This window comes from Phocoena sinus, chromosome X (genome assembly GCF_008692025.1).
Source record: "Phocoena sinus isolate mPhoSin1 chromosome X, mPhoSin1.pri, whole genome shotgun sequence".
Taxonomy (NCBI): domain Eukaryota; kingdom Metazoa; phylum Chordata; class Mammalia; order Artiodactyla; family Phocoenidae; genus Phocoena; species Phocoena sinus.
Window position 1 is genome coordinate 98,210,770 of NC_045784.1, and position 21,409 is coordinate 98,232,178.

The 21,409-nt window shown below is 35.8% G+C and overlaps 1 protein-coding gene across 2 annotated transcripts in view; it reads right to left on the minus strand.

Moving 5' to 3' along the window:
- LRCH2 (leucine rich repeats and calponin homology domain containing 2) overlaps positions 1 to 21,409 on the minus strand; it is a 102,768-nt gene that overhangs the window by 63,233 nt on the left and 18,126 nt on the right. The window contains exons 2-3 of one of the 2 annotated variants that reach the window (XM_032620823.1): positions 6,601 to 6,745; positions 3,078 to 3,204 (exon numbers count right to left, since the gene is read on the minus strand). In XM_032620823.1, the coding sequence (XP_032476714.1) occupies positions 3,078 to 3,204; positions 6,601 to 6,745 (272 nt within the window). Of the gene's footprint in view, positions 1 to 3,077; positions 3,205 to 6,600; positions 6,746 to 21,409 lie in introns of those variants that run through there. The other variant, XM_032620824.1, reaches the window with a different exon arrangement.

The following is a 21,409-nucleotide window of genomic DNA, read 5'->3' on the forward strand; positions in this document are numbered from 1 at the left end:
AGGCACAGCTTAAATTATTTACCTGTGGTCCCTCTCCCTCCCCTTTCTTACTATCACATCAAAAAAAAGGGAAGAAAAATCTGCAACAAGATCTCAGGCAGCAGTCATTCCAGACACACTGCAAATGAAATTCATGTTGTACTGCAACTGCCCCCAATTTCCAACTTTCTGGAACTGACATTAGCTTGAAGGGAGAGGAGTGGCACATACATATATTGTTTTATCAAAAGTAAAAAAGGCAGGAGGGTAAATTCAAAAGAAGATAAAGAATATTAAATAATATCTAATCATCTAACCCACAGATGATTTAAAAAATGTATCCTACATAATTCTTTCTAACTATATCTAAGGCATCTTCATTCAACAACAAATATTTATCAAATACAAACTATTTGTTAGGCACTGTTGTAGGTGCTGGGGACACATCAATGAATAAAACAAACAAAAATTCCTGCCTTCGCAGCTCCTTATGGAACTTGCATTCTAACAAGGGGAGTAGATTATACAATATGCTAGAAGGTGATAAGTGCTATGGAAGAAAAAACAGAGCAGGGTAAAGGAAAATGGCAGTACTAGTTAATAGTGGGGAGGGATATTAGCAATTTAGACTGTTTCATAAAGAAGCTGATATTTGAGCAATATTATCAGAGGTGAGAGTATGAGCCATGCCAATACATAAGAAAGGAATATTCCAGACAGAAGGAACAATAAATGTAAAGGCTCTTAGGCAAAGCATGTGTGACATGTACTAAGAACAGCAAGGAATCCCATGTAGCTAGAGGGAAGTGGGCAAGGGGAAGGCTAGGATGGAGGAAGGGGTAAGACTTCGGCTTTTACTCAGAGACATGGGCAGGTACCAGAAACTTTTAAACAGAGGTATGACATGATCTCACTTATGTTTTGACAGGATCACCTTAGCTGTTGTGTTGAAGATAGGCTATTGTCCAAATGATGGATAATAAAATTTTGGGAAAATGCCCATTAAAGCAAATACTATGGCTTCCTCCTGAAGGTGCCTAATACTGAAGATTTCCATACAAAAAAATCCATAAGAATTTGATAGGTAGCTGCCACTTCCCAGAAGAAATAAACCCAGGCACAGGATACTGACCCACTCACCAATGGGTACTCTACAAAATACTCTGCTGGGGATTGAAGGCCTGAGAGTATTTCCTAGATCTAATGACAGAACTTCACTATAGCTGGCTACCACACTCTTATGGAATAGTGTCCTGGGAAAACATTCCAATGACAGGTAATACCCACAAATTCACTGTGTGATTTAAAACTGTCAATTAGCCAGCCTAATGCAACCTACCCACCATTACTAATTTTGAGAGTTTAAAGCACAATAATTTTATAGTGCCTACTAAAATAATGGTTAATATTTTTTCACATTCTATTTAAATAAACTACACTAAATCTAAAAATCCTAAATATTTTTGAAATTTCATTTATCCAAAAACTATCTCATGTAATACAATTTAGAACATAGGGCCAAAAACTGAATGAAAAAGAAATTACAGAGCCACAGAATCTTTAAGTAGAATATATATATATAATCTTTAAAAACGTTAACAGTGTGCAGGGCAAAGAAAGTAATGGGTCCCTTGTAATATGAATTTGTTAGATCACAAGTTAGAGCACATCTTCTGTTCATTTGTGAGTGTAACATTAAAAGAGACCTTAATAAAAGGGAGCATTATCAGTATAGACATAGCTAAAGATAAAAAGTAATAAAGAATAGAAATATAGAAAATATGAAAAGGAATAAAATAAAGATGTTTAAGCTACAGAAAAACAGGTCTTAGAGTTTGGTAAAATGGAGAGCAGACATACAACAGACTACAAATATCCGAAGGGAAGAAAAGTTGTCATTATCTATATACTTCTTCACATGGTAGTCCCAGGACCAATGGATAAAAGTGATAGGGGCATGTATCTTAATTCAAAATAAGAAAGATAACAAAGTTCTGCAAAAGAGAATTAGGGCTGCCTCAGATACACACACGCGAAGATTTGTCCACCACTGAAAATATACAACTAGATGTGTCAGGGATTCCTGTGTTAGGAAGTGGTTACATCTGATCACTTATAAGATCTCTTACAATATTAAAATTCTGTGGTTCTACAACATAACAAGACTAAGTTCAAGGAAGTTTCTTTGCATTACAATTGCACATGTAGGTATTCTCTAATGAATAAAAAAAAAGACATTCCTGAAATTTCTGTTCCTTACATTCTATTTGCACATTAATTTCCCATTATAAAACTGTATATAAATTCCTCAAGAAAACTTTTGGCCCTCCACACATTAAAAAGTCATATTTATGAACACTTTTTAAAAGAATCTATGTATTGGGAAAGCATTACTCAAGATAAAACAGAAAATAAAAATAAACAGCATGGTATATTGTATGGGTAGAAGTAACAGAAAAATGTGAAAACAGCTCAGTGCTTTGAAGATTTGATTATGTTTCTCTCAGAGTTCAATGTCCTTTAATACCTACAATGGTACGTTCAAAGTAATTACTTTAAATTATTCCTATATTTCTATAATCAATTATATCAATTTCTATAATCAATTATATAAATGTCCTCTTTCCATTTATCTTGGTTCCATTTATCTTGGTGTCATAAAATCACACAAGGATATAGGAGAGGAAGGTCATTTTATTAATTCTACTGTTTGTAGGCACTGTACTCTCCTCTCTCTGACGCTTTCACAGAAGCCCTGTAAAACCTTAAAAAAAAAACCCACCTTATCTCTTCCTGGTCTAAAACCTTTACTGTCCACAAGATGGATAGACAAATGCTTATTTGTTTGAAAGCATTTAAGACTTGTAATCAAGCCTTCTAACCTCACTAGGACTGAGGAACAACCAGGCTTTTATTGTAGCTGTGAGCTAAAATCAGACATAAGCAATGGTATCTCAAAATTTCACTAAAGTGAACTTAGGCATATACCAAGTTATTTTTTTTAATTACAGTGAAATTCCATAAAGGAATTAATCTTCAGAAATATAAAGGTATGTATTATGCATATTATATACAATCGATGCAACTATTTTACTCACCAATTCCATTAAATCTTTTAACTTCCCGATTTCTTCTGGAATGGATACCAGTTTATTATTACTGAGGACCAAAACTTTAAGGGGAAGATCAAATAGGTATTTTGGCAATGTTGATAAAAGATTTCGACTGAAAAGAATAAGAAAGTCTCATTATGAGAAATATGTCTGAAACTTGACATGTTATGTTGAAAAAGAACAGATCACCTCAAAAGTAAATTTTCACTAAATAGTAACTATCATTTAATGAGTGCTTACTTTGTAACAGGCTAAAATCTTTACATGCACTATCTCACTTAATCCTCATAGTAACCCCACAAGACTATTATCTCCATTATACAAGTAAAAATAAAGGTTAAAATTGCTTAAGTGACTTGCCCAGGCACAACAGACTGCAAAGCCTGTGCTGTTACCTATGATATTGTCCTACACACCACCAGCCCTCAAAACCTAGAATTATTCTTCTGAGCTAGAAATTGCTAGAACCTTGCTCTCTGGCATAACTTCACTATATTCAATACCTCTACACCCCTAGGGAAAGGCTCCAAGGATAAATTTGCATGTGCTGTGTTCAAATTTATGAAAGAATGAATAGAATTATATCTTTAAAAACATGTAGTAACCCAACCCATTCGCTTTTGTTATGGGTTTATGGTAGAACAGTCTACTAGCACCTTTATCTCAGCTCGAAGTTGATACAACATTCCTGTCTCTGTGCATACATTTAAATATAAGGACAACTAACATTTATTGAGTGCTTACTATGCGGCAGGCCATGTTCAGAGCACCTCACATGAATTAACCTGACTAACCCTCAAAACAACCTACTTTAGGAAGATAGACACTATCATGATGCCCATTTTACAGATGAAGAAAAAGTCTAAAAGAGATTAGGTAAACTGCTCAAAGTCACAGAGCTGGTAAGTGGAAGAGTCAGGATTCAAATCCAGGCAATTTGGCTCTGGGTCCCTTACCCTCAAACTAATTTTGGTCAAATTTACATGCCAATGCAGACTGACCCAAACAATCCCTGCTGTAGACTGTTTGTGTCCTCCCCATTCAAAACTATAATGTTGAAACCTAATCCCCAATGTGATGGTATTTGGAGGTGGGGCCTTAGGGAGGTGGATCAGTGGCCTTAGAAAGAGATCCCAGAGACCTCCCTTGCTCTTTACGCCATGTGAGGACTCAGCTAGAAGCCAGCCATCTATATGAACCAGGAAGCAAGTCTTCTCCAGACACGAATCTGCTGGCACTTTGAACTTGAACTTCCCAGCCCCCAGAACTGTGAAAAATAAATTTCTGTTGTTTATAAGCCACCCAGTCTATGGTATTCTGTTACAGCACCACGAGAACAGACTAAGACAATCCTACTACCAAAATATATAAAGTGCATCATTATATTTACATACTACCAAGCATTCATTAGCAATTTGCTATTATTTTTCCTGCTTTTCAAAGTGATATTTATAGACTTGTACCTAGCATTTTGTGTAACATGCAGAGCAACAAAAGCCCAATGTTACCCCATTGGGGGGACTTCAAGACCTTTCACCTCATTTTATGCCCACAGAGGATGTCCAGAAACACTAGACTAGCTTCAATCACATGGCACAGGCTTTAATAAAAAAGGATAATGCCCCAAGACGAGCAATCCTAGCCGGACTGGTGGAATGTCAAATATGCCAGGTGCTTGTCACAACCCTTGCACTTTAAGGATCAAGTAGGATGCTTGGGAAAGTGGTCTGTCTAGAGCACACAGGGATCTTCCTGAGGATTCCACTGAAAAGGAGAGTAGAATCCAGGAAGAAAGAAAGAGCTAAAAAATTATCTTACAAGTTTCTCAAGATCTTCTCACCAAAATAAAAACTAAACAGGAAAAAGAATGGCACATACAAACTCATTCTAATCTCCCTCACACCAAGAAAGTTTAAAAACTGGCTTCTTTTCTTCCCTTAAGAAGCAGGTTTATCGAGTTAGCAGTCAGCTTTCCATTTCTTTATACACAGCTAATAAGTCATCAATCTTCACTTTTTTGCCACACGTTTTAGAGATAGTCAAAGGAAGTCAGTCACTAGAACAAATGTTACTTTAATACAGTGTATTCAAAAATTTCTCCGACTGTAAACAAAAACCAGGAGTCAACTTTTAGAGATCAAAACAGGAAAGAATCACAGAAAGTTTTAGCAGAACTATTCTAAGATCTACCATATATGTTAATATAGAAATGCAATTCAATTTTGACAAATCACTTTTTCCATAAAAGAACAAAATTAAAAAAAGACAAAAAACTTAAAAATACCTCACTTTCCTCAAACCTTTCCCAAGCGAGGCCAGGGAGATTATGTACCCAATTAGAGAAAGGAACAACCCAAATGACCAACCTCTATGAAAGGAAATTCCTCTCACACATTTTAAGGTGTAAAATGGTTTCAGTTAAAGTATTATATTCAGTTATAGTAGGTACTGACAGGTTACACCACTGGGGGAGACATAAATAATATATCACAGAGAGAAAGAAATGCTATTATTTATGTATATTAATTATATTTACTATTTCCCTATATGAGAATTTAGACAAGTAACTTTGTTAAGGAAGGGGGAAGAAATTATTCCTTATAACTAGAAACATAAAAGAAAAATAAGAAAAAGATTCTAAAGTTAAGTCACAATATACCAGTTTCCATTCAATGTCACTCATTTTTTTTTTCAATGTCACTCATTTGATAGGGCAATTTTTTCTTATACTTATTCAATGTTCACTCTATTATAAATATAGGGTAATAGCTAAGAATGAGAGTTCTATAGCCATACTGCTGCTTTGATTTGAATCTTGGCTCTACCACTTGCGATATATATAATTTTGGGCAAATAGTTAACCTCTCTCTGTGCTTCAGTTTCCTCATCTGCAGTGCAGGGATAATTAACCACGTATCTCAAAATGCTGTTGTGAAGATGTGATGAGGTAATATGGGTAAAGTATTTGTAACACTGCTGGCACACAGTAAGCACTTATTATTAACATCAATTACCCGCTTCCTAACCTTCCAATACTCCCATGCCAATCTATCCATCCTTGAAGTAGCAACAAGAAGTCACAAAAGTGAAAAATATAAATCAAGAACTGTTTCTTTATAATGTTCCACTTTAACTGAGGATGCATATAAATAAATCTGTGTTGTGGTGCTATGATTTCAGTAAAATATTTCTGATCTAAAGCCTTGGTACTCAAAGTGATCTAAGGACCAGCAGGCATGGGCATTACCAGGGAGCTGTTAGAAATGCTGGCCCCACTGCAGACCTATGGAATCAGAATCTGCATCTGATTCCTGTGCACAGTAAAGTTTGAGAAGCACTGCTGTCAAGAGCAAGACCAAAAGCCTATAATGTGGATAAATAAAAAATACAAATAAGATACTCCTGAGATATAGGCTACATAGCCAAACCAAATACATTCCTTTTCAACTAAAAAGAATCAGAACTGTAATAAAAAACAAAATCTACCCCCACAAAATTGTTTCCTTACCTAATATTAAGGTATGTTAACATCTGTAGGTTTTTAATGGCTTCAGGAATGGTTTTGATGCAATTATGATATAAATTTAACGTTTCAAGAGGTGCAAATAACCAGACATCAGAAGGAATTTCTGTAAAACGATTTCTTGAAAGATCTGAAAAATAAAAGTAATGTTTGAGTGTCAAACATACACCTGTATTTATGGAATTAACAGAACTATTTTCACACTTGCTGAATCACTTAGAATCCAAGCAACTATTTTAAATATTGACCTCATGGAAAGTCGGTTCATTAACAAACCGTACTTTATATACTTCACTATCTTTAAACATTATCTTTTAAAGTATCAGTGAGGAATTCTCTCTGATATTTAAAAACACGAAAAAACCCTCCCCTGATCCCACATCAGCCTCCATCCACCTCTGCCTCCTTTATAGCCAAATTTACATAAATCTACAACATAACTGTCTAACTTACCATGGACTTCTCAACCCACTGTAATTTGCTTTCTATTCATTCTCATGCCCACCAAGGTCACCAACAGCCTCCATTATCAACCACCAGTCAGCCATCTGGAAATATTTCTCTTCCCTTGGCTTGGAAGACTACATTTCTGGATCATTTCCTATTATCTCCCTGGCTACTTCTTAGTCTCTTGCTAGATTCTTCTCTACCCATACTGTGAATACTAGTGTTCCTAAGGGCTGTGACATAAGGTACTCTTTCCTTAAGATATATACTCTATTAGGTGATTTTATCCAAAACTGGGGTTAGTATTCATATATTGACAAATTTCAAATTAAATATATGTTTGAACACCTATGTTCTAGTCTTTAGGACTTCCTCTGGATATCTCTCGGGCACCTCAAACTCTCCAAGTGTAAAATCGGAACTGAAGATCTTCCACATATCTCTTTCTCTCATCTTAGATAATGTCACCAACATCCTGCTCACAAGCTGCTCAAACCACAAACTTGTTCACCCTTGATTCCTTCCTCTCCTAAATTATTCCAGGTACACACAAATATACTTCTATTCATTTAAGTTTTCATAAAAATAAAATCATGGAATTATTATAACTATTATACCTCTATTGACAGTTTATTTGTTAAATGAAATTTTGAAAAATATTTAGGATATCATGTGGCAGGTTGAAAAAAAATACCCTAAAAGCATTTCTCAACCAAAGTACGATTGACCTTTTGGGCTGTGTAACTATTTGTTGTATGAGGCTTTCCTGGGCATGGTAGGGTATTTAGCAGCATCCCTGACAACTACCTACTAGATGCTAGTAACACCCTCTAGTCATGAAAGCCAAAAAATGTCCCCTGGAGTACAAACCCTCCTACCCCTGTTGAGGACCACTGCCTGAACAACTATCAAATTAGCTATCTTACAGTAGGAATATACTTTGCTTACACAACTTCATTATACTTATTTGGTTAAAAACATAAGACTATCATTCACCTCTGTCAAGAAGAACATCTATAGTGTATTTTAGCCCACTGTACCTCACTTATCATCTGGTATGCCCTCATAAGAACAGCTTCCTACCAACACTCAACTTCCTCACTCTGAGGGATGAGACCTACATATTTAGCAGTATAATAAATTCCCTATTCAGAATATTAATATACATGTATTAATATGTTTTTATGTATGTGTGTATACACACACACTCACCTAATGCAAAATTTCGTAATTGGTGAAAGAAAACTTTAGTTATGATTATATAATATAAAGATTAATTTGGATTCTTCCTCCCACCATAAGATTCTGAATAACTAAATAAAAGGATAGACAGAATTATTAGAAACCGAATTCTGAACTTTCATTTTCCTGGCTCACCTCCTCTGAGCACCCAAGCATCGTGCAGTTCTATTTAGGGGGAAAAATTAAGTCTTTTTTTTTCTTTTTAGTTTAGAATGTTTCTTTTACAGTTGACTGTTACCTCTTATTCTTGTAACTTCAGAATCCTGGGAGTTGGGCTTCCCTGGTGGTACAGTGGTTAAGAATCCACCTGCCAATGCAGGGGGCACAGGTTTGAGCCCTGGTCCGGGAAGATCCCACATGCTGTGGAGCAACTAAGCCCGTGTGCCACAACTATTGAGCCTGCACTCTAGAGCCCACAAGCCACGACTACTGAGCCCACGCACCACAACTACTGAAGCCCGCTCACCTAGAGCCCATGCTCCACAATAAGAGAAGCCAACGCAATAAGCCCGTGCACTGCAACAAAGAGTAGCACCCACTCACTGCAATGAGAGAAAGCCCATGTGCAGCAATGAAGACCAAACACAGCCAAAAAAAAAAAAAAGAAAACCAAAAGAATCCTGGGAGTTGGGAGTTGAAAATTACTGATTAAAGTTAATTTGAAACACTAAAAACAAAATTATGCCCAGTTTGTTATTCTGTATATCTAGTAAGTACTCATAAATAATACACTGGCCCTAGAAACAGATGATGGTAGCTTGCATTGAGACTCCAAGAATAGGGATTTTAAAAAGTAGATAGAATTTGAAATATATTTGATATTAGTACTTCCAAGAATTGGGCAAGTGATTGTTTATGCGGGATAAATAAGAGGTAGTAATCGAGGATGGCACCCAGAATTCTGGCCTAGGCAACTAAATGATGCTACTTAATAGATGAGTGAGAAGTGGAACAGGATTTTTGTTCTTGTTTTTGCTGTTAGGGTTTTGTTTTGTTTTTTGAAACAGAGGTTAGAATCAAGGGTTCAATTTTATATTTGTACAAACTGAGATAACTGAAAGATATCCCACAGGGGACTGTGAAATGGGCAGTTAATCACATCATTCTGGATCTCAGACATGAGGTCTGGGATGGATATAGTAAACTGAAAGTTGTGGGAATATGGTTATTACTCTAAAATCATAGAAATGGAAAACATCATCTAAAATCAGAGTATTGAGTCAGAAAGAAAGTTCAAGACTGGGCCATCCAGAAGACCAAGATTTACAAGTTGAGCAGTAAAAACACAACAAGCAGAGAAGACTGAAAATAATAGTCAAGAGAAAACACAAAAATCACAATAAAGAGAGTGTTCGAAGAAGTAACCAGAGAAAAAGACAAAATATCAGTATTAATAATTTAAATAATATCAGGATATTATTTTAATAATTTATATATTATTGTATGATGCTTCATGTTCTTTCCCCTCCAAAAGCAAGATTATTTAGTTAAATTACAACATAGCTACAATCCTGAAGCCTGTGGAACAAAAACCACATTCACAGAAAGATAGACAAGATGAAAAGGCAGAGGGCTATGTACCAGATGAAGGAACAAGATAAAACCCCAGAAAAACAACTAACTGAAGTGGAGATAGGCAACCTTCCAGAAAAAGAATTCAGAATAATGATAGCGAAGATGACCCAGGACCTCGGAAAAAGAACGAAGGCAAAGATCGAGAAGATGCAAGAAATGTTTAACAAAGACCTACAAGAATTAAAGAACAAACAAACAGAGATGAACAATAAAATAACTGAAATGAAAACTACACTAGAAGGAATCAATAGCAGAATAACTGAGGCAGAAGAATGGAAAAGTGACCTAGAAGACACAATGGTAGAATTCACTGCTGTGGAACAGAATAAAGAAAAAACAATGAAAAGAACTGAAGACAGCCTAAGAGACCTCTGGGACAACATTAAACGCAGCAACATTTGCACTACAGGGGTCCCAGAAGGAGAAGAGAGAGAGAAAGGACCCAAGAAAATATTTGAAGAGATTATACTCAACAACTTCCCTAACATGGGAAAGGAAATAGCCACCTAATTCCAGGAAGTGCAGAGAGACCCGTACAGGATAAACCCAAGGAGAAACACACCAAGACACACAGTAATCAAATTGGCAAAAATTAAAGACAAAGAAAAATTATTGAAGGCAGCAAGGGAAAAACGACAAATAACATACAAGGGAACTCCCATAAGGTTAATAGCTGATTTCTCAGCAGAAACTCTACAGGCCGGAAGGGAGTGGCATGATATACTTAAAGTGATGAAAGGGAAGAACCTACAACCAAGATTACTCTACCTAGCAAGGATCTCATTCACATTCGATAGAGAAAACAAAAGCTTTCCAGATAAGCAAAAGCTAAGAGAATTCAACACCACCAAACCAGCTCTACAACAAATGCTAAAGGAACTTCTCTAAGTGGGAAACACAAGAGAAGAAAGGGACCTACAAAAACAAACCCAAAACAATTAAGAAAATGGTAATAGGAACATACATATCGATAATTACCTTAAACGTGAATGGGTTAAATGCTCCAACCAAAAGACATAGGCTTGCTGAATGGATACAAAAACAAGACCCATATATATGCTGTCTACAAGAGACCCACGTCAGACATAAGGACACATACAGAGTGAAAGTGAGGGGAATGGAAAAAGATATTCCATGCAAATGGAAATCAAAAGAAAGCTGGAGTAGCAATACTCACATCAGATAAAATAGACTTACAAATAAAGAATGTTACAAGAGACAAGGAAGGACACTATATAACAACCAAAGGATCAATCCAAGAAGAAGACATAACAATTATAAATATATATGCACCCAACAAAGGAGCATCTCAGGGCTTCCCTGGTGGCGCAGTGGTTGAGAGTCTGCCTGGCGATGCAGGGGAGATGGGTTCGTGCCCCAGTCCAGGAAGATCCCACATGCCGCAGAGCGGCTGGGCCCGTGAGCCATGGCCGCTGAAACTGCGCATCCAGAGTCTGCGCGTCCAGAGCCTGTGCTCCACAATGGGAGAAGCCACAACAGTGAGAGGTCCGCGTACCACAAAAAAAAAAAAAAAAAAAAAAAAAAAATGGAGCATCTCAATACATAAGGCAACTGCTAACAGCTATAAAAGAGGAAATCGACAGTAACACAACAATAGTGGGGGACTTTAACACCTCACTTACACCAAAGGACAGATCATCCAAACAGAAAATTAATAAGGAAACACAAGCTTTAAATGACACAATAGACCAGATAGATTTAATTAATATTTATAGGACATTCCATCCAAAAACAGCAGATTACACTTTCTTCTGAAGTGCACACAGAACATTCTCCAGGACAGATCACATCTTGGGTCACAAATCAAGCCTCAGTAAATTTAAGAAAATTGAAATCATATCAAGCATCTTTTCTGACCACAATGTTATGAGATTAGAGATCAATTACAGGGAAAAAAAATGTTAAAAACGCAAACACACGGAAGCTAAACAATATGTTACTAAATAACCAAGAGATCACTGAAGAAATCAAAGAGGAAATCAAAGAATATCTAGAGACAAATGACAATGAAAACACAACAGTCCAAAACCTATGGGGTGCAGCAAAAGCAGTTCTAAGAGGGAAGTTTACAGCAATACAATCCTACCTCAAGAAACAAGAAAAATCTCAAATAAACAATCTAACCTTACACCTAAAGGAACTAGAGAAAGAAAAACAAAAAAACCCAAAGTTAGTAGAAGGAAAGAAATCATAAAGATCAGAGCAAAAATAAATGAAATAGAAACAAAGAAAACAATAGCAAAGATCAATAAAACTAAAAGCTGGTCCATTGAGAAGATTAAAAAAATTGATAAACCATTAGCCAGACTCATCAAGAAAAAGGAGAGGACACAAATCAATAAAATTAGAGCTGAAAAAGGAGAAGTTACAACAGATAATGCAGAAATACAAAGCATCCTAAGAGACTACTACAAGCAACTCTATGCCAATAAAATGGACAACCTGGAAGAAATGGACAAATTCTTAGAAAGGTATAGCCTTCCAAGACTGAACCAGGAAGAAATAGAAAATATGAATGGACCAATCACAAGTAATGAAATTGAAACTGTGATTACAAATCTTCCAACAAACAAAAGTCCAGGACTAGATGGCATCACAGGTGAATTCTATCAAACATTTAGAGGAGAGTTAACACCCATCCTTCTCAAACTCTTCCAAAAAACTGCAGAGGAAGGAACACTCCCAAACTCATTTTATGAAGCCACCATCACCCTGATACCAAAACCAGACAAAGATACTACAAAAAAAGAAAATTACAGACCAATATCACTGATGAATATAGATGCAAAAATACCCAACAAAATACTAGCAAACAGAATCCAACAACACATTGAAAGGATCATACACCATGATCAAACGGGATTTATCCCAGGGATGCAAGGATTCTTCAATATACGCAAATCAATCAATGTGACTCACCATATTAACAAATTGAAGAAGAAAAACCATATGATCATCTCAATAGATGCAGAAAAAGCTTTTCACAAAATTCAACACTCATTTATGATAAAAACTCTTCAGAAAGTAGGCATAGAGGGAATTTTCCTCAACATAATAAAGGCCATATACGACAAACCCACAGCAAACATTATTCTCAATGGTGAAAAACTGAAAGCATTTCCTCTAAGATCAGGAACAAGGCAAGGATGCCCGCTCTCACCACTATTATTCAACATAGTTTTGGAAGTCCTAGCCAAGGCAATCAGAGAAGAAAATGAAATAAAAGGAATACAAATTGGAAAAGAAAAAGTAAAACTGTCACTGTTTGCAGATGACATGATACTATACATAGGGAATCCTAACGATGTCCCCAGAACACTACTAGAGCTAATCAATGAATTTGGTAAAGTTGCAGGATATAAAATTAATGCACAGAAATCTCTTGCATTCCTATACACTAATGATGAAAAATCTGAAACAGAAATTAAGGAAACACTCCCATTTACCACTGCAACAAAAAGAATAAAATACCTAGGAATAAACCTACCTAGGGAGACAAAAGATCTATATGCAGAAAACTATAAGACACTGATGAAAGAAATTAAAGATGATACAAACAAATGGAGAGATATACCATGTTCTTGAATTGGAAGAATCAATATTGTGAAAATGAGCATACTACCCAAAACAATCTACAGATTCAATGCAATCCCTATCAAATTACCAATAGCATTTTTTACAGAACTAGAACAAAAAAATCTTAAAATCTGTATGGAGACACAAAAGACCCCAAATAGCCAAAGCAGTCTTGAGGGAAAAAAACGGAGCTGGAGGAATCAGACTCCCTGACTTCAGACTACACTACAAAGCTATAGTAATCAAGATAATATGGTACTGGCACAAAAACAGAAACATAGATCAATGGAACAGGATAGAAAGCCCAGAGATAAACCCACGCACCTATGGTCAAATAATCTATGACAAAGGAGGCAAGGATATACAAAGGAGAAAAGACAGTCTCTTCAATAAGTGGTGCTGGGAAAACTGGACAGCTACATGTAAAAGAATGAAATTAGAACATTCCCTAGCACCATACACAAAAATAAACTCAAAATTGCTTAGAGACCTAAATGTAAGACCGGACACTATAAAACTCTTAGAGGAAAACATAGGAAGAACACTCTTTGACATAAATCACAGCAAGATCTTTTTTGATCCACCTCCTACAGTAATGGAAATAAAAACAAAAATAAACAAATGGGACCTAATGAAACTTCAAAGCTTTTGCAGAGGAAAGGAAACTACAAACCAGACGAAAAGACAACCCTCCAAATGGGAGAAAATATTTGCAAACGAACCAACGGACAAAGGATTAATCTCCAAAGTATATAAACAGCTCATGCAGCTCAGTATTAAAAAAACAAACAACCCAATCCAAAAATGGGCAGAAGACCTAAATAGACATTTCTCCAAAGAAGACATACAGATGGCCAAGAAGCACATGAAAAGCTGCTCAACATAACTAATCATTAGAGAAATGCAAATCAAAACTACAATGAGATATCACCTCACACCAGTTAGAATGGGTATCCTCAGAAAATCTACAAACAACAAATGCTGGAGAGGGTCCGGAGAAAAGGGAAACCTCTTGCACTGTTGGTGGGAATGTAAATTGATACAGCCACTATGGAGAACAGTATGGAGGTTCCTTAAAAAGCTAAAAATAGAATTATCATATGACCCAACAATCCCACTACTGGGCATATACCCAGGGAAAACCATAATTCAAAAAGACACATGCACCCCAGTATTCATTGCAGCACTATTTACAATAGCCAGGACATGGAAGCAATCTAAATGCCCATCGACAGACGAATGGATGAAGAAGATGTGGTACATATATACAATGGAATATTACTCAGCCATAAAAAGGAACGAAATTGGGTCATTTGTAGAGATGTGGATGAATCTGGAGACTGTCATACAGAGCGAAGTAAGTCAGAAAGAGAAAAACAAGTATCGTATATTAATGCATATATGTGGAACCTAGAAAATGGTACAGATGAACCGGTTTGCAAGCCAGAAATAGAGACACAGTTGTAGAGAACAAACGTACGGACACCAAGGGAGGAAAGTGGTGGGGGGTGGGGTGGGGTGGGGTGATGAATTGGGAGATTGGGATTGGCATGTATACAGTGATGTGTATAAAATAGATAACTAATAAGAACCTACTGTATAAAAAAATAATAATATTATGAGTTCCCTTAGGGAATTTAATTAAATTCATAAACTATTTTCTGGATGAGGTAGTATATTTATTTAGTAAATACCACTTAAAATTACAATTATTATTCTAATTTAATTAAGTAAAGCATAATAAAGTTAAAATTAAAACTGAAGCCATTACAAAGCCTCTAATTAAGGAAATCTTGTTCTAGGCTTTTTCAGATTTTAAATATGTATAAACATCTTTTCTAAGAATTGGGTAAACAGAGAAAGAGCGGCAAAAGAAAAATACAACCATAGAGGCAAAGGTAGGCAATAACACAAAACTGTATTTTAATTTCTTGATCTCACACTAACAGCATCTCATATTTTCCTTCAAAAAAGTGAAAATTAACGTTTACATAGATATAATGGATAAAATTTAACTCTGATTTAAGTTTTTATCTTGTGATGTACAATTAAACCATAAGGAAGTTTTTATAACATTAAAAATCATTTAATGAACACATGCACTGGGGCAACTAGAATAACATGACTAAAAAAGAACATATTCATACTCAAGAAGTACATGCAAAATTGGTATTTTATTTAATATGGTTCCATCTAAAGATGGAAAACAAACTGTTAATTTACTCCTTATGGGGAGATTCATTTCACAACAGCTTTAAAGTCTGCCTTCTTAGGGGACAAGTAGGACTTGGGAAAAGAAAATTATAAAGATGTTTCACCTTTCCCACACACACAAGAAAGGAAATTAAATTTTGCTCCTTATCTTCCTGCAGTAAGCTGAATGGTGCCCCTCAAAGATATCAGGTCCTAATTCCTGGAACCTGTGAATGTTGGCTTATAGGGTAAAAATTTTTGCAGATATAATTAAGTATCCTGCAATGGAGATTATCCTGCATCACCCAGCTGGGCCCTAAATGCCATCACATGTATCTTTATAGGGGGAAGACAGAGGGAAATGAGACAGACACATTGAGCAAAAGGCCATGTGAAGATGGAGGCAGGCATTGGAGTGATGTGGCTTAGGAATGCCAGCAGTCACCAGAAGCTGGAAGAGGCAAGGAATGGATTCTCTGCTAGAGCCTCCAGAGGATTTACGGTCCTGCTGATACCTTGATTTTAGCTTCAAAAGACTTATTTTGGACTTCTGGTCTCAAGAACTATAAGAGAATAAATTTCTGTTGTTTCAAACCACCAAGTTTGTAGTCACTAGTTACAGCAGCCACAGAAAATAAACAGATTCCTCAAAAATCAGAATTAATGAGAGAATACCTGCAAAAAAATTTTTAATTAAATAGTCGTACATTTTTTTTCTTAAACAGTAAGGTGATATCTCAGTATCCTTAAGGATAAGTGCCTTTATAACCACTGAACTATTTTTCTTTTGTCTTGGTTTTTATTATAAAATCATATCAAGCAGTATTGGCAATAACTCAACAGTAGACAGACTGCTGTGTACTGTTTCCTGCCTCCTTCAAATCGCTCCTTGTAAAACTGCTGGGAGCCTGTTAGACATTAATAGATCATTTTAAATAATCTGATCTAAATTATGTTCTGTATCACTCTTGAGCTTCAGAGGTCAAAGAAGCTAGAGAAGGGAAGAGAGGAGTCAGATGGAATGGAAATCTGTTTGCTGCCTCCCAAGCTGCAGCCACAAGAGCCACAGACGGGTCCATCTGTCACCCAGTGCATTTCTTGGCCCACCAGCTAGCATTTCTGCCAAAATATAGAAAATGACTTTCAGAAAGTATACTATTATACTGTACTAATTATAGTTTTATTTTACTCAGTGTTCAAAAGGCTGTATGACTTCTGTCACACATTGTTAAAACGAACTAAGATACATGAGTCTTCTCTGGGTGATAATAATATAGATTGCTATAGTCCCTCTTATTTTTAAAAAATGCCAGATTATGTTTGAAAATCTGTCACATTTTCACCTATGGAAAAACTTCTAACAATGATGTGTGTTTTAGAAAACACTCATCAGTAACAGAGACAGAGAATTTTCTGCTTAAAGGAACATGACAGTTAAGGAGAGAAATAATTTGAAGTCAGAACTTTAAATTCACATCAACAATAACCTAAGTGGAACTGAAGCAACTGTCTCATGTGTGCGCGTGTGCGCGCACACACGCACCCTCCACATATGCTAGGTCAGAAGGCTATGGGCTTTGCATAATCATTTCTAATCCTCATAACAACCTTATGAGGTAGCCACTATTCCTCATTATACATATGAATCAAAGACATATTGAATGGCATGACTATAATGTTAAAAAACTAGTAATAACTGACAGCAGAGGGGTTCCAAACTCAGATATGACTTCTAAGTCCATGTTCTGTGTGTGCTTTTCCACTCCTCCAACACACTATTGTGACTTCCTGTTCCAGATTCCAAATATTCTGTTCCACTGGAACCACAAAGCAGGGTCAGAGAAATTCTAAATCTCCTAACTACATTCATAGCCTAGATTTATTCTTGCAATAAGAAGCAGAATATATATCTTACTTCAAGTCCCAATTTTTAGTTAAGAAAATAATGAACACCATTATAAAGCTCTCAGCTGTTCCCAATTTACCATTTCGGGACTGTTTAGTCTGAGCCAAAACATAGCTTTCTTGGCTCCTTAAAGAATGGACCCTTATTAATTTTTCAATATTTTAACCAACTCAATAAAGATTAAAAAGAAAATTAAAAAGTAAAGGAGTTTCTTCAAAAGATTTGTAACATTTTATAGGCTGAGTACCTGTCAAGAACTCTAAAGGATCTGAGACTTTAGCCTACTTGTCAGCCAACAAGCTAGCCTACCACAGTTGAATGGAGGCTGGCAGAAGGCATGAGACTCCTGCGTGTCAGAGGACTTTATTACTCACAGCACAGCAAGTGGCATGAGCAGCAAGTCTGTATCAGTTCCTCTTGCCCCCCCCAAATCTCACAGGGGCAACATATATGGGTATAGATGGATTCCTGCACATACAATACATCACATTAAAGGAGAGGAAGTCTAAGCTGCAGGAACCCAAATCTTTTATAATAGACAGTACACATGCCTGCACTTTGTTCGAAGGGAGACATTATTTTACTGGATAATAAGCATGATTGTCCTTTCTTCCAAAAGATAGTCCTGAACAAAGGGCAGTTAGTGCCTCACTCCCAAGATATGCAGAAACATGAGACCCACGGAAAATTATCTCCCAAGGTGTACATTCCTTTTTGACCAAGGATCAGAAGTTGCAGCCTCACCACAGAAAATACACAAAGTAAAATAATTAAATATCATAAGCATCAAATTATCTGTGGTTCTGCCCTTAGAGTCTGGGACAGAGGCAGGCAAATCCTGATTCTCACCCTCCAAGTCTCATTCTTATTTCCCAGGCAGCATTCTGACTTGACTCATAGGCTGTGCCACTCATTCAAAATTCCATTAAGCACCATGAATTAGGTACTACGTGTTAGGGTAGCTTAAAAGCCAGTCAGACACCAAGTCTAAGCAATCCCAATTATTGTTCCACCCTAGCACCAAATATTATCGGCTCAGATAATAACACTTCAGTGAAAGGAACTATAAAAAAAAAAATCACCCCCACTTAGTTCAACTAAAAGTGTGATTTTTTACAAAGCTGTTGTGATGGGACCAATACTTCATAATCCTTGGGGTGTATCTCACAGTTTACAGAAGTCCTACAGACTGAAAAATGAGGTATAACTGTTATTTAGTAGATGAGCACTAGACTGTATCTGAATTACATTCTAATTCTACTGATGATTACCTATAAAAGATCGCCAAAATCACTTAATTACTACTACTCATTATCTCAGAGCTACTGAAAATGAATAAACATTCTGTAACAACCTAAAATCCTTAGAGGAAGTAAGCAAAAGAAACGACAGGAAAATTATCAATTTGTACCTAATGATATATAATGTTCATAAAGATCTAAAATAAAATGATGGAAATTGCAATTATATTCAGTTCTTATTACATGGAAAATATATGCTAGAATTATGTCTTTAGGAGAGTGCATAAAATCAACTAACTAAAATACTTATTTCCTAACATGAAAATGAAAATAATTTTCTGTGCTCTTCAGTAACTGATATTACTCAAATGTGAGCAGTTACAGCACGTAAAATCTGATTAATACACCCTCAAATACTAATGCTTCCTTACCTACTTTTCCATCTAAAAGAAGTGTTAGGACTAGAAACAAAAGCAACAAGAAAACAGGAGGCACCACAGCTGTCTGTCAATGCAAGAATGGAGAGTGTCTTTGAAGTATTAGACTCTGATGTTGGAACCTGATGGGAAATGACAACCCCATGGCTCTGGCATCTGCTTTCAACAGATGCCCTCAGCAAAGACAGGTGATTTCTTGATTCAGTATTCCCTAGAAGGGTATTGTGCTGTCATTCAGGAAAAGATAATGAAAAGTCAGTCTATAACATTAAAGCCTTGTTGAATGAGTAAGATGTACAGCTCAAGAATTTCTAAACTACTCCATGATGTTAAAATATTAACCATAAATACAGTGGAGAGGAAAAAAAAGTATGAAGTAGATATTAGAAAAAGTGAAGAAAAAATGCTTTAAAGCCAACAGTTATGAGAAACAATAACAAGCAGACCTTAGTGACCTGCAGCAACCAATGATGGAAGGCTCCTTTTGAGCACAGGCACTTTGAGAAGCAAGGGGGCAAACAAAAACAGATGCTGCAAGGAGAAACCACAGCTGCTAACCAGAGGGTAGATTATATGCATGCTCAGTGAGAAAAGGACTGTGAGTCATACAACTATTAAGCCACGTGGAAGGACAAGACTTTATTTTTTTTTAAGGGGGGAGGGGCAGCTCTATGCACAGTTGTCTGTAGGAAATTCTACAAAGTGTTTCAATTTCACCAAGAAATAATGCAGTATAATGACATTCAAACATCAAAGTGATATTTGAGAATGACACTATACTTCAACCCCTATAAAATTTATTAGACTATAAATTTGGCATTTTGAATTCATGTAGTATTATTAAGTGGTTCTTGAAAAACTTTTATTTTCAAAAGACAAATGTTAGAGCCTCATCACATAACTTTCACTAAAATAAATTCCAGATGGAAGAAAAAGATAAACATGAAAAATGAATCATAAAAAACTAGCAAAACATTCTAGTGAATAGTCACTCAATTCTAGAATGAAGGATGGACTTTCAAAGCATCAAATAAAGAAATAATTCACAAATGAAAGGATTTCTAGATTTGCTACATAAAAAGGAAAACTGCAGTCTATCAAAAAGCAAAATGATAACAACTCATAGATAAAGTCTGGCCCAAGGACATGAACAGATTCAAAAATGAAAATCATCAATGACCAAGATGTATATGAAAATATATTCAACCTCACTGTTAATCAAAAGAAATGTAAAGAATAAGACACTATAACTCACCCATCAAATTTAAAAGTTTTCAAAGATATTACCCAATGTTGGCAAGGCTAGTTTGAATTGGGCACTTCCCCATATACCGCTGATGGAAATTCAAAATGAGGTAACCTGTCTAGAAGGAAACTTGCCAATATGAATCAAGAGCCTTAAAAATGTTCATACCCATTGATCCAAGAATTCAATCTCTAGCAATTTTTAAAACCAAATAAAGATGCATAAAAAATGATGTACATTTCAGTTATTTAATAGAGTAGAATATTAGAAACAACTTCAATGTCCAACAATAGGTAAAGGCTAACTAAAATACAGTATACCCTCAAAGTGAAATATCCCGCAACCTTTAAAAATAATATTATAGACTTTATTCCTTAATATGGAAATAATGCTCAGAGGGTAAAAACTAGAACACTCAAAATATTAAACTATATACACAGTATGAGCCAATTGTTTCATTTTAAAATGTACATTTTATACACTCAGTATATACACATACAAAGACCGACAGGTATGTATGTACAAGGTGATGAGTGTGGGGGTATGAAGGAAATACACCAAAATGTTAATGTTTACTCAAGGTTGGTAGAATAAGGAGCGTTTTGTATTTTCTTCTTTATGCTTTTAATATTCTAAATTTTCTACAATAAGCAAGCATGCTTCTGTTATAAGGAAACACTATTAATATTATACTACTTTAAAAGTATTATATTTCAGAATGTAAACTGAATTCTAACCATATATATTTCATTCATAAGAATGATGTATCCAGACAGCTATAGGCTAATTATAAGTTGGTATTATATATGATTATTTTGTTTTTATGGGGCACAACTTGGCCCGCTACCAAACATCACCACTGTGCTGTCATGTTTTATTGCTAATCCAATATTATATGTCATAATTTTTA